Source organism: Pelobates fuscus, chromosome 5 (genome assembly GCF_036172605.1).
Source record: "Pelobates fuscus isolate aPelFus1 chromosome 5, aPelFus1.pri, whole genome shotgun sequence".
Taxonomy (NCBI): domain Eukaryota; kingdom Metazoa; phylum Chordata; class Amphibia; order Anura; family Pelobatidae; genus Pelobates; species Pelobates fuscus.
In genome coordinates, this window is record NC_086321.1 from 280,721,401 (window position 1) to 280,737,150 (window position 15,750).

The 15,750-nt window shown below is 42.1% G+C and overlaps 1 protein-coding gene across 1 annotated transcript in view; it reads left to right on the forward strand.

Moving 5' to 3' along the window:
* The window catches only part of HOOK3 (hook microtubule tethering protein 3), an 82,446-nt gene that overhangs the window by 29,870 nt on the left and 36,826 nt on the right, over positions 1-15,750 (forward strand). The window contains exons 3-8 of the mRNA XM_063455352.1: positions 2,445-2,517; positions 8,742-8,792; positions 10,372-10,504; positions 12,272-12,339; positions 13,854-13,916; positions 14,873-14,956. Coding sequence (XP_063311422.1) covers positions 2,445-2,517; positions 8,742-8,792; positions 10,372-10,504; positions 12,272-12,339; positions 13,854-13,916; positions 14,873-14,956 — 472 coding nt within the window. The remainder of the gene's footprint in view (positions 1-2,444; positions 2,518-8,741; positions 8,793-10,371; positions 10,505-12,271; positions 12,340-13,853; positions 13,917-14,872; positions 14,957-15,750) is intronic.

Sequence of the window (15,750 nt, forward strand, 5' to 3'; positions counted from 1 at the left end):
TCCTTGCAAAGAAAGGTGGCTATATAGGTCACTGATTTGTTTTTGTTATGTTTTTGAATGTCAGAAATGTATATTTGTGAATGTTGAGATGTTATATTGGTTTCACTGGTAAAAATAAATAATTGAAATGGGTATATATTTGTTTTTTGTTAAGTTGCCTAATAATTATGCACAGTAATAGTCACCTGCACACACAGATATCCCCCTAAAATAGCTAAAACTAAAAACAAACTAAAAACTACTTCCAAAAATATTCAGCTTTGATATTAATGAGTTTTTTGGGTTCATTGAGAACATGGTTGTTGTTCAATAATAAAATTAATCCTCAAAAATACAACTTGCCTAATAATTCTGCACTCCCTGTATGTGTATTAAGTGACACTGCCGTTCACTCAACCATGCACTCTGTGTTATATTTGGGACCATCTTTGATGCTATTAATACACAGTGTTAGAAGGTGCCGGAATCCCAGCATAGAATAAGATTGATTTCCACAAGTTCACTCACTTTGTAATGTTGCTGAGACCTTTCCGAATGTTGCAAATGGAATTTTGGGACTATGAATATATCTTCCATATTTTTCCAGTATGGTTTTACATCACATCACATTGGCTTGTACCAGAGTTTACAAAAAATCTTCACTGTCCCATAAAATGTATCTACTCTGTTTATCTGTAAAACAGGAGTCACGTGTCTTTTTCGGGGGTGGAGTCTTTGCTTTAGGTGGATGTGTGTTTCATGAGCTCTGAGCCAAATTGTCCTACTACAGCCTTTATCACAGAGCCATTACTTGAAATATTATTGACAATCTGCTTGGCCTATTATATCATGGCTCGTAAGACGAAGAAATCATGAATGTAGAGGTCCCGGCTGGGGTGTGATATCAGACCTATATTCCACCAAGCACATGGCACCCTCAGGCCTACAACAGCCTTCAAAATGGGGGATTGCTTGGAATGCTATGAGGAGTTGCCGGGAGGAGCAGAGGATGAGCAGCATCTTTCCCGATGAAAATGACTAGTCTCCCACAGACTGTGGATGCCTCGTCAGTAACAACGGCTGTATTAAAAAAAATTTGCTGCCGATTTGCAGAAAACAATATTGGCGAATATGGCTGCGCTCCGGACAGACCTCATGGAACTAGTGGGGCAGCTCACTGCAGTGTAGGACGTTACAAGGTAGACTCCAAGACTCACGTGTCTTGAGCAATCATCAGGCAATGCAGCATACTCTAAATATGCATGAACGCCACTTTTCCACTTGTGAAGGTGCACGTGACAGTTAAAGCCTTAAGATCTGGGGCATCACAGAGGATGTTGTGGCCACATAATTACAATATTTCCTGAGATGCCTCTTCAAGTCCTTACTATCGCCTCGACAAGCAGAAAACATCTGGAAGTCTTCTTTTGGCTCCTTGTACCAGCCAAAGCATGGTACAAGGAGCCAAGATCACAGAGATCTTGTGGTACAATTTGAGAACAATTGTTACCTCTGTCAAGGAGATATCACCTCTTCCATTTGAATCTATGCAACTTACCTTCTTTGCTGGCCTTTCTAATGATATGCTAACCTGGTGAAGATCTCTTCAACCCTTTACCGACCACTTGAGAACATACATCATTCTTATAGATGGAGTCTTTTCCTCATTCTCCTGATGTCCTATGGGGGAGTGCAGCTGCATGTCCGGGTCATTCATGAAGCATCTGCTGTCTTGGGGACTTTGCGCTTAACACAGGATGCACTCCAGGTTACCCCGCAAGGTGCTTCAGAGGCTTCTTTCCATCGCTGGGATCCATCTACTGCAACACCCTTTATCCCACGAAGAGTTACACAGGACCTATATGAGGCTGCTACAACCTGAGACTTGTAAGGGATCGATAAGTCCTTTTAGTTAACACCTACCATTGAAGACATCATGACGCTACTGATGCTTATTTGGATTTCATTTATCTTTATGCTGTTATTTTCTTTGTGATTTTATCTTTATAGCCCCGAGCTCATTAATGCTATCTACAGAATGTTTTAATTTATATCACAATAGGCCTGGGAATTACAAAGTGGTTTGCAACATGAGTACATGTAATACACTATACCAGTAGTGATTTTATTCACTCTCCAAAACAATGCAAATTTTATATACGTATTTCTTAGAAAACCCTCCATTCACTTTATTTCACCATCTACTGTTTTCCTCTACACCTGCATAGTTTTGTTAAAATGCTGACAAAAAATATTAATTTTGTATAAAAAAATGGGGAAGTTTACATTAGTGAACGATGCAAAAATATATAATAAAATAAAAACAGCAGCCACACAATACAGTATATTGTATATTCTTAAAATTGATTGTCTATGCCCAGACTACACAGAATGTTTGACATGTATTTAACTGCTGTAATTTTATGATTGTTTTTTTTTTTTTTTTTTTTTTTTATATATCTCAGCGATCCTGCATACTTTGATGAAAACTGGTTAAATAGAATTAAAACAGATGTTGGAGACAATTGGAGACTTAAGGTAAGTGTTGTTTTTTCGGAGGGAACTAAATTCACATCAGTTGCTTTAGAGCAAGCATGTCAAACTCAAAGTGTGGCATGGGCCACATAAACAAGGTTCAAGTTTATGTGGGCCACACACAAACACACACACTCACTGACACACACACACACACACACACACACACACACACACACACTCACTGACAGACACACACACACTCACTGACACACACACAGACAGACACACATACAGTCACACTGACACACACACACACTGACAGACAGACACACATACAGTCACACTGACACACACACACACACTCACTGACAGACAGACACGCATACAGACACGCACATACTTGCTGACACACACCTACTCACTGACACACACACACATACTTGCTGACAGACAGACACACAGACAGTCACACTGACACACACATACTCACTGACAGACAGACACATACATACTCACTGACAGACAGACACATACATACTCACTGACAGACACACACATACATACTCACTGACAGACACACACACATACACACACTGAAACACACACACAGACACACACACTTACACACACATACTTTTCATTATTGCTTCTTAACTTAAGGAGCCGATGGGGGGCATCTCCCAGGGGTCCTTCCTGCTCCTCACTGCACCCGCGCACAGTTTCACTAATTCCGGCGCACAGTTTCATATTCCGGCGCCCGGCTTCACTTCAGTCGGCGTGCGCGAGGGAGCAGTGAGGAGCTGGAACACTGAGCTCCCTCGCGGCCATCCTCCCCGGCCGGGTAAATGTTAGCGGAGTAGGCACCTGAAATATGGGGAAAGCAGGTGCCTACTCTGCTATAACACCAAGCATGCACTACTGTGGAACAAAGATGGTCCTTGTGGGCCGCATGCGGCCCATGGGCCGCGAGTTTGACATGCTTGCTTTAGAGCAGTGGTAGTCAACCTTTTTCTACCTACCGCCCACTAATGCATCTTTTTGGTTGAAAAAATTTCCTTACCGCCCACCAGTTTTCGCGCAAATGCGGAATATTTTTAAGAAAGGGGGGTGTTTTTTAAAAAAATAAATGTACGTACATTTATCTTTTTATTTCTACTTAATGCAGGTTTATAAGGTTTTTAACTTTCTAACGTTTAATGAGAAAACAATAAAGTAAATTGAAATTACCTTTACTAGTGATTAATGAGATCCTTGAGGTTGATGCTGCGAGACTAAATATTTGATATCTGGTTCGATTTTCGTAAGGAACAAACAAAGGTCTCTTTCAGTGATATTCAGACGACTTCTCTGTTTGCGCATAATAGGATTTCTCATTTGTGCGTCAGCTCATCTCCTCTCCCTCCTCAATTCCCCTCCCCACCTTTTATTCCCCTTTTTTTCTATTTTTTAACCGTCCTTATAGCAATGCCCAGTAGGAAGGCTGAGCTAGGTAGCCCACTTACTATAGTCCACTATAACATACAGACACACACACAGGACACACACACAGGACACACACACAAAGACACAGACAGGCACACATACAAAGACACAGACAGGCACACATACACACACACACACATATGTGTCCCTGTCTATGTCTTTGTATGTGTGTCCTGTGTGTGTGTGTCCTGTGTGTGTGTGTCCTGTGTGTGTGTGTGTGTGTCCTGTGTGTGTGTGTCCTGTGTGTGTGTGTGTGTCCTGTGTATGTGTCTGTATGTTATAGTGGACTATAGTAAGTGGGCTACCTAGCTCAGCCTTCCTACTGGGCATTGCTTTAAGGATGGTTAAAAAATAGAAAAAAGGGGGAAAAAAGGTGGGGAGGGGAATTGAGGAGGGAGAGGAGATGAGCTGACGCACAAATGAGAAATCCTATTATGCGCAAACAGAGAAGTCGTCTGAATATCACTGAAAGAGACCTTTGTTTGTTCCTTACGAAAATCGAACCAGATATCAAATATTTAGTCTCGCAGCATATACATACAAACAGACAGGCACACATACAAACAGACAGGCACACATACAAACAGACAGGCACACATACAAACAGACAGGCACACATACAAACAGACAGGCACACATACAAACAGACAGGCACACATACAAACAGACAGGCACACATACAAACAGACAGGCACACATACAAACAGACAGGCACACATACAGACAGACATGCACACACACATAAGACATACATAGACACACACACATGCAGACACACAAACAATGACACATACATACAAAGACAAGACACACATACATGCAGACAGACACATACACACATACAGACAGACACATACACACACACAAGACACATACAGACACACATACGACACACACAAGACATACATACAGACACACACAAAGACACAGACAGGCACACATACACACAAGACACATACATACAAACAGACACACAGACATGCACACACACATGCAGACACAAGACACACATACAATGACACATACATACAAAGACAAGACACACATACATACAGACACACACACACACACATATATACACAGACAGACACATACACACACACTAGACATACATACAAAGACACATACAGACACACACACACACACACACATATACACAGACAGACACATACACAAGACATACATACAAAGACAAGACACACATACATACAGAGACACACACACACACATATATACACAGACAGACACATACACACACACAAGACATACATACAAAGACACATACAGACACACACACACACACACACATATACACAGACAGACACATACACAAGACATACATACAAAGACACATACAGACACACACACACACATTATATTTAAGTCACCCTCCTGTTTCCTACCTTTAAGGTGCAGGAGGGTGACTTTCCCTGGGGTCCAGTGGTGGCTCAGGTGGATGGGAGTCAGAGTTCCCACTCTGACTCCCTGGTGATCCTCCCGCGCGGCTCTCAGTTTTAGCTCAGGTGGATGGGAGTCAGAGTTCTCACACTGACTCCCTGGTGATCCTCCCGCGCGGCTCTCAGTTTTAGCTGGGAGGAGTGACCGGGGAATCACTTCCTCCCAGCTCTGATGTCATCACAGGGGGCCCGGTCGCGCTGTTAAAGCGCCCAGCGCTGACCGGGCCCCCTTACAATCCGCATCCATCGGGTGGCCCTGACAGCATGGGCCACCCGATGGACACTTTGGAAGGCGGCCCCGGCGGTTTACCGGGCGGGCCGGAGCCGCAAATGGTCACAGCGGTACCCAGTCGCACGGGTACCGCCGGCTTGCACCCGCCCGATCAACCTGGAAATCCCTACCGCCCACCTGGAATCCTGAAACGCCCACTGGGCGGTAGGGACCAGGTTGACGAACCATGCTTTAGAGCAATAGTTGTTTGATATGTAACTATTTAGTTACCTTGAGAACCTGGATAGCGGTCTACAGTCTGACCACCAACTGTGTTCTCTATGTAAGTGATCAGGATTTTGTTTATTCTTAATTGGCATGTAATCAAAAAGATGGCAATTTATATTTCAATTATGCTCCCCCCCCCCCCCCCCAAATTTTTTATTTTTTTTTTCTAAGCAAAACTAAGAACACAATTAATTCTCTCTTTGCCTTATATAGAATGATCCTGGAACATGGCAATGTCAGAGTACATGAACAAATACAAATATTTTCTTGGTGTATTGTGCAATATGCCACAAATGTAGTAGCAGACACTTTGTATGCCATTAATATATTGTTGAAGATTCATGCAGACTAACCATAATCTTTTTCTTGGCTGCCTTTGAGCCAGAACTTTTTTTTTTTTTTTTTTTTTTTTTTTTTAATTCTTTATTTTTCAGTGCACAGTGTACATAATACAGTGGTAAACATTAGGTATATAACATGCTGTATGAGTTTAGATGGTTAGCGTTTGGTTCGTGCACTTTTTTTTTAGTTTTACAAGGTTGTGTAAGTCTAGGTAGCTTGTGTGGAGCGGGCGTACGGAGTTCCTACGCTAACCTAAGGGTGATTTCTCAGCTTGTTTAGAGTGCCGGTGGAGGGGTGTTAAGCTGGATATTTGGCATGTGTGCCTGTGTACGTTTGCAAGGTGAGGCAGCGATAAGCGCATGTAGCAGTGCGGGCTTTGGTAGAATATGGCTGTTATGTTGGCTGAGAGGGTGCGTATGATGTGCCGTGGCTGGGTCTATGCGCTGTGTATGTTCACTCCTAACCAAGGGAGTGGCGGGGGTCGGCGTGTGCGCTGGGTTCTGGGGTCGCCCATGGGGTTATGTGTGGTGGGTGTGGTCGTTCCCTGTTGCAGGGAGGGTTAGTGTCATGGTGGTGTCCCTGACCCTGGGCTGTGCGCCATGTTGCTAGCTAGCTCTTCCTTATTGAGCAATCTTGGTGGGTGAAATAAAGTAAAGGGGAGGGAAGCACTGAAGTGTAAGTTAACACATAATAACTGAACCTATTGTTCTGAGCCTTGAGTCCTGACCAAGTGGTGTCATGGGAGGACTTGGGACTGTTGTGTTGGGTAAGTAAGTCCCTGTCCGGTTCTCCAGAGCCCTATGTCGGGTCGCTTCTTGTGCTTGTTCCTGTTTCCGTCTCGTGTGTGCTCTCGGACCTCGGGACGAATGATGCTATGCGTTCTGGGTTCCTAGTGGTCGCGGCAGTGGGGGTTCTCTGGGGTTCACTGACCGCCAAGGGTGCCAGGTCCAACGCTGTCAGGAATGGTGCAGCTTCTTCAATCGAGGTGAGTGTGTGCAGGCTTCCGTTTCGGGTCACCGTCAGGGAACCGTTTGCTCCCCACCTGTAGCTTAGGTTTGCTGTTCGGAGCTGGGTTGTCACTGGTTGGAAAGTTTTTCGCCACAGGAGGGTTGCTTTTGTTAAGTCCTGATAGAATGTCAGGGCGGCCTCTTCGAAGTTTATCGGCGTTTTGCCTTTGACTGCTGCCATTATCTGTATTTTGTCCTGTGTAGTGAGGCATCTAAGGATGACGTCTTTTGGCATTTTGGTGGCTGCACTTGCTGACCCAGGTAGGCGGTATATCCCCTCAATTGACAGCTTTTTTGCCACTGCATGTGGCAGGATAGAGGCTAGTAGGCGCCTGACATAATGTGGGAGTTCGTCTGCGGAGATTGTCATTGGGACCCCCCTTATTTTTATATTGGTGCGGCGGTGGCGGTCCTCCATAGCCGTCAACTGTGCAGACATTGCTCGTTGTTGTGACCAAACTTGTTGGACCGAGTTTTGGAGCTCTGACACGTGCGATTGTATGTCCGAAATGTCTCTCTCGGAGGCCTGTACTCGGTCTGCAATGGCTTTCATATCCTGTTTGATAGGGGCGAGTTCCGTTGCCAGGATCTTGTGGAAGTCAGCCAGTAAGACCTTCAGGTCGTGTCTGGTCGTCGGTGTGGAGTCGGTGTGGGCCGCAGGTGTCGTCGGCTGTGCGGCCAGCGGGCGTTCGGGCCCCATCTGCTCAGTTGGGTAAGTGCGGGAGTCGGGCTGCGGGGTTGCCGCGAGCACGGGTTTGGGCTGCGTGGGCCTCTGTAACATTGTCCCGATGTCTCTGCTGTCAGTCGCCGCTTTCTGCGAGCGACGGCCCATTGCTGGCATTTGGGCCTGGGTGCCCGGTGAGGTCTGGGGATAGTCGTCCCTTACTTGTTGGGAGAGGAGCGCCTCCAGGCTCGGGAGCGTCAACGCGGGGTAGGCCCCGATTTTCCGCCTCCGTCTAGGCTGGTGCGATGGAAGAAAGAAAGGCATCTATCGCCTCAGAAGGCGTTATGGAGTGTGCCTGTTGGCTTTTGAGAGCTGGATGGGCTTTACTTTTCGGGATATTCTCGTTTTAGTAAGGTTGCTCGGAGGAGCCTGCAAGCATGGCGTCTGTTCAGGCTGGTGGTCAAGCTCCGCCCCCTTGAGCCAGAACTTTAACACAAGGTTTATAGCTAAACCTAGAGAGTTGTCCCAAAAGATAGATCAAGGACAATAGGGAACACATTTTTCTATCTGATGGATGTTTCCATTTTTTCTTTCTTTCTGGGATTTTGTTTGATGGCTAAATGTTAACATTCTGTGACGTGCATTTTAGAAACAATTTATCAGAGCCTAGATCTCTTCCATTCTTCAATTTGTAAAAATGTAGCAAACTACTACCATAGGCAGCACTACTTGAACTGCAAAAAAAAAAAAAAAAAAAAAAAGCATTTAACATAATCTTATTAAATGGTACATAATCATCATTTTTTTTTTTTTTTTTTTTTTTCTTTTTGTAGATCAGTAACCTGAAGAAGATTTTAAAAGGCATCTTGGATTACAATCATGAGGTAATTTATTTGAAAGATCATCAAAGGTTTTCATTTCAAAATGTAAATTGAAACATACTCCCCATAGATTGTATTTTTTATTTATTTTATTATTTATTTTATTTATCTCTGTCTTTAAAGGGACACTACACTCACCAGAACAACTACAGCTTAATGTAATTGTTCTGGTATGTATAGTATGTCCCTGCAGGCTTTTTAATTGAAAGACAGTGTTTACATTACTGCATAGGAACACCTCCAGTTGGAGTCATTCAGGCAACCACTTGAGGGGCTTCCTGGGTCAGTACAGTACTGCCTTTCAGCGTCTCCATGTTAATTAAACGCATCTGTCTAAGGCTATGCTGATTGGCGCAGCACAGCGTTTTGCCACACATGCGCGATGGCCTCTGACTGCTTTCCTATGGCCAAGAATTGGAGTTCATAATGATTGCTGATCTCAGCCAAAGGGACAGAGCCAGCCACAATGAGACCAGCGCAGCGCTGGAAAAAGGTGAGGCGACCGAAAACTATAGATCTTAGAGCTATAGGGCCAGGAATACACAATTATATTCCAGATACTATAGTGTTCCTTTAAAGTACCACTAAAAGCACCCAGACCACTTAATTTGAATGAATTGGTCTGAGTGCGCTAGGCTTGTATTCTTCCAGACAGCCGCTAAAGGCACTTCCGTGTTAAGAACCGAGTCAGACTTGGTTCATAATCAAATGCGGCTCCTAGAGATTTGTTCTCACAAAAAGCTGTAGACCTTCTGTGCCTGTCCAATTAAACATCCCAATGCAGCTCAATTAAAAGTCTTTGCAAGGCAGGTGCTCTAAGCAATTGCCTGTCTTATTTTTTTTTTTTTTTTGCACCTTTGAACTAAGCAAACCAGGAAGTAACATGACTTGTCTGATTTACAGCTTGGGGTGCTGTTGATTTTATTCATTTATTTTATTAAATGAAGTGAACTAGTCCCCTTTTTGCACAGCTCAATAGCGAGTCAAAAGTTATGTAATGTTGTTTTAATCCAGAATCCTGACACTTTAACGTTAACTGCAGCAAGCAATCCACTATGATTGAAGCATGGAGGCCCCCTTTAAAGAAACCGTTCAAACACCATAACAACCTCAGCCCGCTGCTAATAATGCTAATGGAGGTGGAGATACACAACTAGCAGTTTCATCATGTGTATCTATATGTGCAGTGTTTCCTACAGAAATGCTGTACATGTAGACTCCAAGCACCTTTATCATCTCAAATAACTGAAGTAGTCAGAATACTTGGAGTAACCTTTTAAGAAACAAGTGTGTGTGGGTAATATTTTTTTTTTTTTTTAAACTGGAGCTCTGTATTTGAAATGGACCTATTTAGTACAAGCCTTTTTCTTTCCTAATTCCATTTTGAAGCATTGTGGCTCATTTAAATTTTTATTCTAGTTTAGCTGCTCAGTTTCTGAATTAATGTGCAAAATATAACGAATAGTTGCACTGCACACTCCTTGGCATATCAACGTGTTCAAATTAGTGTATTCATAATAAATCATGTGACACATTAGTTCTTGTTTTCATAACCTGCAGTTTTGCTTTGCATTGTTTTCAGATTCTGGGACATCAGATAAATGACTTTACACTTCCGGATGTTAATTTGGTTGGAGAGCACGCAGACGCATCTGAACTTGGCAGAATGTTGCAACTTATTCTTGGCTGTGCTGTAAAATGTGAACAAAAGCAAGGTAACTCATAGTGCCTCTCCACACTGCACAGCTAATCTGGCATCATGGCCTATTGCAGACCATTAACATTTATCTTTTAAATCAGAAGCTTTTGATTCATACAGATTTACTCTGCTGCAGCAATTTTCTTTTTTACATTTAAAGGACCGCTATAGTGCCAGGAAAACATACTCGTTTTCCTGGCACTATAGTGCCCTGAGGGTGCCCCCACCCTCAGGGTCCCCCTCCTGCCGGGCTCTAGGGGGTGGAAGGGGTTAAACTTACCTCTTTCTCCAGCCCCGGGCGGGGGACTCTCCTCCTCCTCTCCGCCTCCTTGGCTGAATGCGCATTCAGCCAGTCTCATAGGAAAGCATTCACAATGCTTTCCTATGGACGCTGGTATCTTCTCACTGTGAAAATCACAGTGAGAAGCGCGGAAGCGCCTCTAGCGGCTGTCTATGAGACAGCCACTAGAGGCTGGATTAACCCTAATATAAACATAGCAGTTTCTCTGAAACTGCTATGTTTATAGAAAAAAAGGGTTAAACCTAGCTGGACCAGGCACCCAGACCACTTCATTAAGCTGAAGTGGTCTGGGTGCCTATAATGGTCCTTTAATATATATAAATATAGTTTAATGTATTCATTTATATTAACAAGCTACGATCTGTATACACTTTACTTGGAACCTTTTTAGTTTATGATAGTCCTGTTTGCAAAATTACAACTTAGCACGTTGTTTACTTCTGCCTGTTCTGTTAATATAATTGATACCACAAAGAGGCAGACAAATTCATTCTCGACACATGGGTTGGATAATTTCTCACCTAGACCAACATTGGCATATATATCCTGAACCTCTGTTGAGTGCCTTGACTTTATTGGTCTTTGACTGCTGCTTTGAAGCTTAATACAAGCAGCATGGCTGGTTAATGTTAATTCTGTGCATATTTCTATTATTTGGTTTTTTTGTTCTGCTGCACTGCAGAAGCCTGATGTTGTAAGCCTTTTGCAGAGGAGACCAGGTGCCCAACAGCCCATTACTGTGGAACAACACTAGAGTATTTTTTACTGTATTCTTATACTATGTTCTCATATTGGAAAACTGTAAAATCTTAAATTAATAATAAAAAAATAACAGAGAAGGCTGGCTCTCATGCATCCTCCAAGACTTATGATAAAGCTGCTGTATCATTCTGAACATCCCATATAGCAGTGGCAGAGATATTACACACAGACGTAAAGTCCTATTTATCAGGGTGAATGGGTGTTATTCAGTGGCAAAGTGCTAAGTAAACAGTAATTACCATGGGAACCAATAAAATGTCTCTCAACATTTAGGACTTTGCCCCAGAGTAACACTTAGTTTGTTTTTGTACTTTATAGATATGGTTGTGATGTTTAACTTCCGATGGCAGTTAAATAATTTTGTATTCCCTAAAATATCTTGGGATTCCCTCTGAGTACTGTATACTAATTGTATGTAACGTGTAACTCATTACAGGAGTTACAGTATTATTTATTTTTCTCTCTCTCCTGGATGTGATGAAGATTGTATTGCCATGTAGCACAGATACTTTTGAATCTGTCTGAAGTATTGCAATGCAAGGGTCTCCTCTAATACATTTTTTTTTTATTTACACGACAATGACTGTCTATTACTTTAGACATAAAATTACCATCCCATGATTTGTAAATGTACTTGCTATTCCCTGGGATAGAGCTATTATCAATATAATTACTTAACTCGAATGTACTGAAATGATGATATTCTATCTTAATTTGTAGAGTACATCCAAACAATCATGATGATGGAGGAGGCTGTACAACACATGGTGATGACTGCCATTCAGGAGGTATGTTGGATTCACTCAAGCTGAAATACTGCACATCCAGACTCCTACCACCATGACCACTTCAAATCACTAAAATCATAATGGTGGTTGGAGTAACCTGTTAAATAAAGTTTGTTCATTTGCTTGCATAATAAAGATTACATTTTCTATTCTTAATTCTAATTTGTGTGTACAATGACTGGTACACTTTAAGGCTTCAGCGGAACAAATGTAATATCATGTGAAGATCATGCCAAAGCATGAAATGTTAAAAGGACATTATAGGCTTCACAATAACTTTAGCTTAACAAAGCTGTTTTGGTGTATAGATCATGCACCTGCAGTCTTGCTGCTTAATTCACTGTCATTTAGGCGTTAAAGGACCCCTAAAGTGCCAGGAAAACATACTTGTTTTCCTGGCACTATAGTGCCCTGAGGGTGCCCCCACCCTCAGGGACCCCCTCCCGCCGGGCTCTGGGATGAGGAAAGGGTTAAAACTTACCTTTATTCCAACGCCGGGTGGGGAGCTCTCCTCCTCCTCTCTGCCTCCGATCCTCCCTTTCGGCTGAATGCGCATGCGCGGCAAGAGCTGCGCGCGCATTCAGCCGGTCTCATAGGAAAGCATTTACAATGCTTTCCTATGGACGCTTGCGTGCTCTCACTGTGATTTTCACAGTGAGAATCACGCAAGCGCCTCTAGCGGCTGTCAGTGAGACAGCCACTAGAGGATTTGGAGGCTGGATTAACCCTCATTATAAACATAGCAGTTTCTCTGAAACTTCTATGTTTATAAAAAAAAAAGGGTTAATCCTAGAGGGACCTGGCACCCAAACCACTTCATTAAGCTGAAGTGGTCTGGGTGCCTAGAGTGGTCCTTTAAGTCATTTTAGTTTCTGTTTATGCAATGCTTGCCTCAACTCCTCTGCATCTGGCTCATACAGCCTATGTGGAAAAATTGGTTTTATTTTCAATCAGTTGTTAACTTGCTTTAGTAATTTTTATATTCTGCTGTATAAATTAAACTTTAATCACACACAGGAGGATCTTGCATGATCTTGAAGGCTACTAAAAGAGTACGAGATAAGAAATTCTAAATTAAACAGAATTTGCTATAAAGGAAGTATAAACATTAGATCTCTCTTTACAGGACATTTTGGTTGGGTCTGCATTAACAAAGTGATGTAATTCCTGAGTGACAGAATATTGAGCAGTGAGACTGCAGGAGCATGATCTGTGCACCCAAACTGCTTTATTCATTAATCTGATGTTGTTTTGGTGACTCTAGTATCCCTTTAAAAAGTATTTAATAATAAAATTATTTTGTTAAAATTGTACATTGTTGCTGGTACTTATTCAAAGTAGCACTTAAAGCACCATAACTCCCCTGCTTACTGTAGTGGCTGTGTTGCTGTAAGCTTTTGAGTCACTTGTATGTTAACATAACATTAGTTAATCTACACTCATGGAAAGCTCTTTGAAAATTGAGACATTTTTAATTTGTCCCCCCCTTTTATTGTAATATTTTCTTCTTACAGTTGATGAGTAAAGAAACGCCTGTCTCTATTGGAACCGATGCATACGCTGAGCTTGATCGCCAGGTAACAGTTATTTTATATTTAAGACAAAGCAGTGCATGGTGTATTCGTTGGGCTTGATTTATCTACTCCAAGTACCATAATCCATGCTGGATATTGCAGTGCTTATGGTTTATGGAGTTAGTGTGTGAAATTCTCAGTCTTTTTCAATACATTTTCTAGGTTTTCCATGAACTCACCAGAATGCTAAAGCCTGGTTTCTGTATTATCTGTACAAATCTGTCCACATTTGCCTCCAGCACTTGCAACATAGCATTCTTGTCCATATTTGTATCGTTAATTTAAAACATTAACTCAGCTGCATCAGAGTAGGAAGGACTTGGCTGCCTAGATAACCACCATCACTATATCAGTACGCTATAGTCTGTAGTGTACCTTTTTTAATTATGATCTTTTATCTGTCTTCAATAAGTAGCTCTCTATCAATTAATATACTTCAAAGTCCCTAATTCTTTGTCATCCTATAGGTGGCTTAATATAATGGCTTAACCAGAGCTTAAGTTTTGGAGACATCTGATGGGTATCTGGTAAAGCATGAATCATGCAAAATAGTAAAGGATTACTCCGAGCATCATGGACACATGAGGGATTTCAAGTAGTCATGGTGCCTAGCATATTTATGTGCATTTTTTTACTATAAAATGCTGCACATATAGAGTTTAACTCCAAATATGGCTGCATCGTTAGTCAACCGTGAACAAGAGTTCAGGGATTGCTAGTGTCAATTCTGTGCATATTTCTATGTGCAGAGTTTCAATAATTGGCTGAGAGCGATCACACCAGCCGTACCAGCTAAGAGGTTAGACATATAAAACCAGCCTTTAGTTTATAATAACAACAACTGGTTTTCCGTTAGTTTGTAACAGATCATTGGCTGTTTTTTTTTCCTTTCTATTCAATCTTTCAAACATAAATGCTTTTGAAGATACTCATTTTTTTTGTTTTGCTTAAAACTGTAGTTAAAGAAGGCAACTGAAGAGTTAAATGATGCTTTATCAGCGAAAGAAGAAATTGCACAGCGGTGCCATGAATTAGATATGCAGGTTAGTGTTTTTTCTTTAATAATACAGCAATTTAATGATCAAAAGCTGGTGTATGTTATGTATTACTGATAAAATAGTTTGCACTCTTGGTCAGTTGTATGTATCATACAAAACTTGATTTCATAATATCTTTAACCCCTTAAGGACACATGACATGTGTGACATGTCATGATTCCCTTTTATTCCAGAAGTTTGGTCCTTAAGGGGTTAAAGGTACCCTCTACACCAGGGATAGGCAACCTTCGGCTCTGCAGATGTTTTGGACTACACCTCCCATGATGCTTTGCCAGCATTATGTGTGTAAGAGCATTATGGGGGATGTAGTCCACAACATCTGTAGAGCCGAAGGTTGCCTATCCCTGCTCTACACCCTATAGCTTTGGCTTACTGAAGTTGATATAGGTGCAGTGTCTTTGCTCCACCTTCAGTGAATTAAACCTTTTTCCAACAGGTTAACTCCAAAGTTAATCCTACGGCTCCTGACACCCCTGCCCCCTTTTTTCCAGGCTGCCACAGTATACAGAGGTTATGATGGTCAGTCACTGAAAATAAACTATTGTTAGGGGAAGGTTGACTTGGGCTGGGTCAGGGTCTGCAAAAGGACCCAAGTTTTAGCACTCTTTCATTGCTGGCCTCAGGTACTCTTTATTATTAGGACAGGAATAACACTGCCAGTTACATAAACTGTGAAAGTCCCATTTTAACTCTTAATATGGTGCATTAATTCTACTGTACAGTGTGGGGATATTGCTGTGGGTAAGTGGAGGGTTTTAAATCGGTGCAGGTGCAGGTTT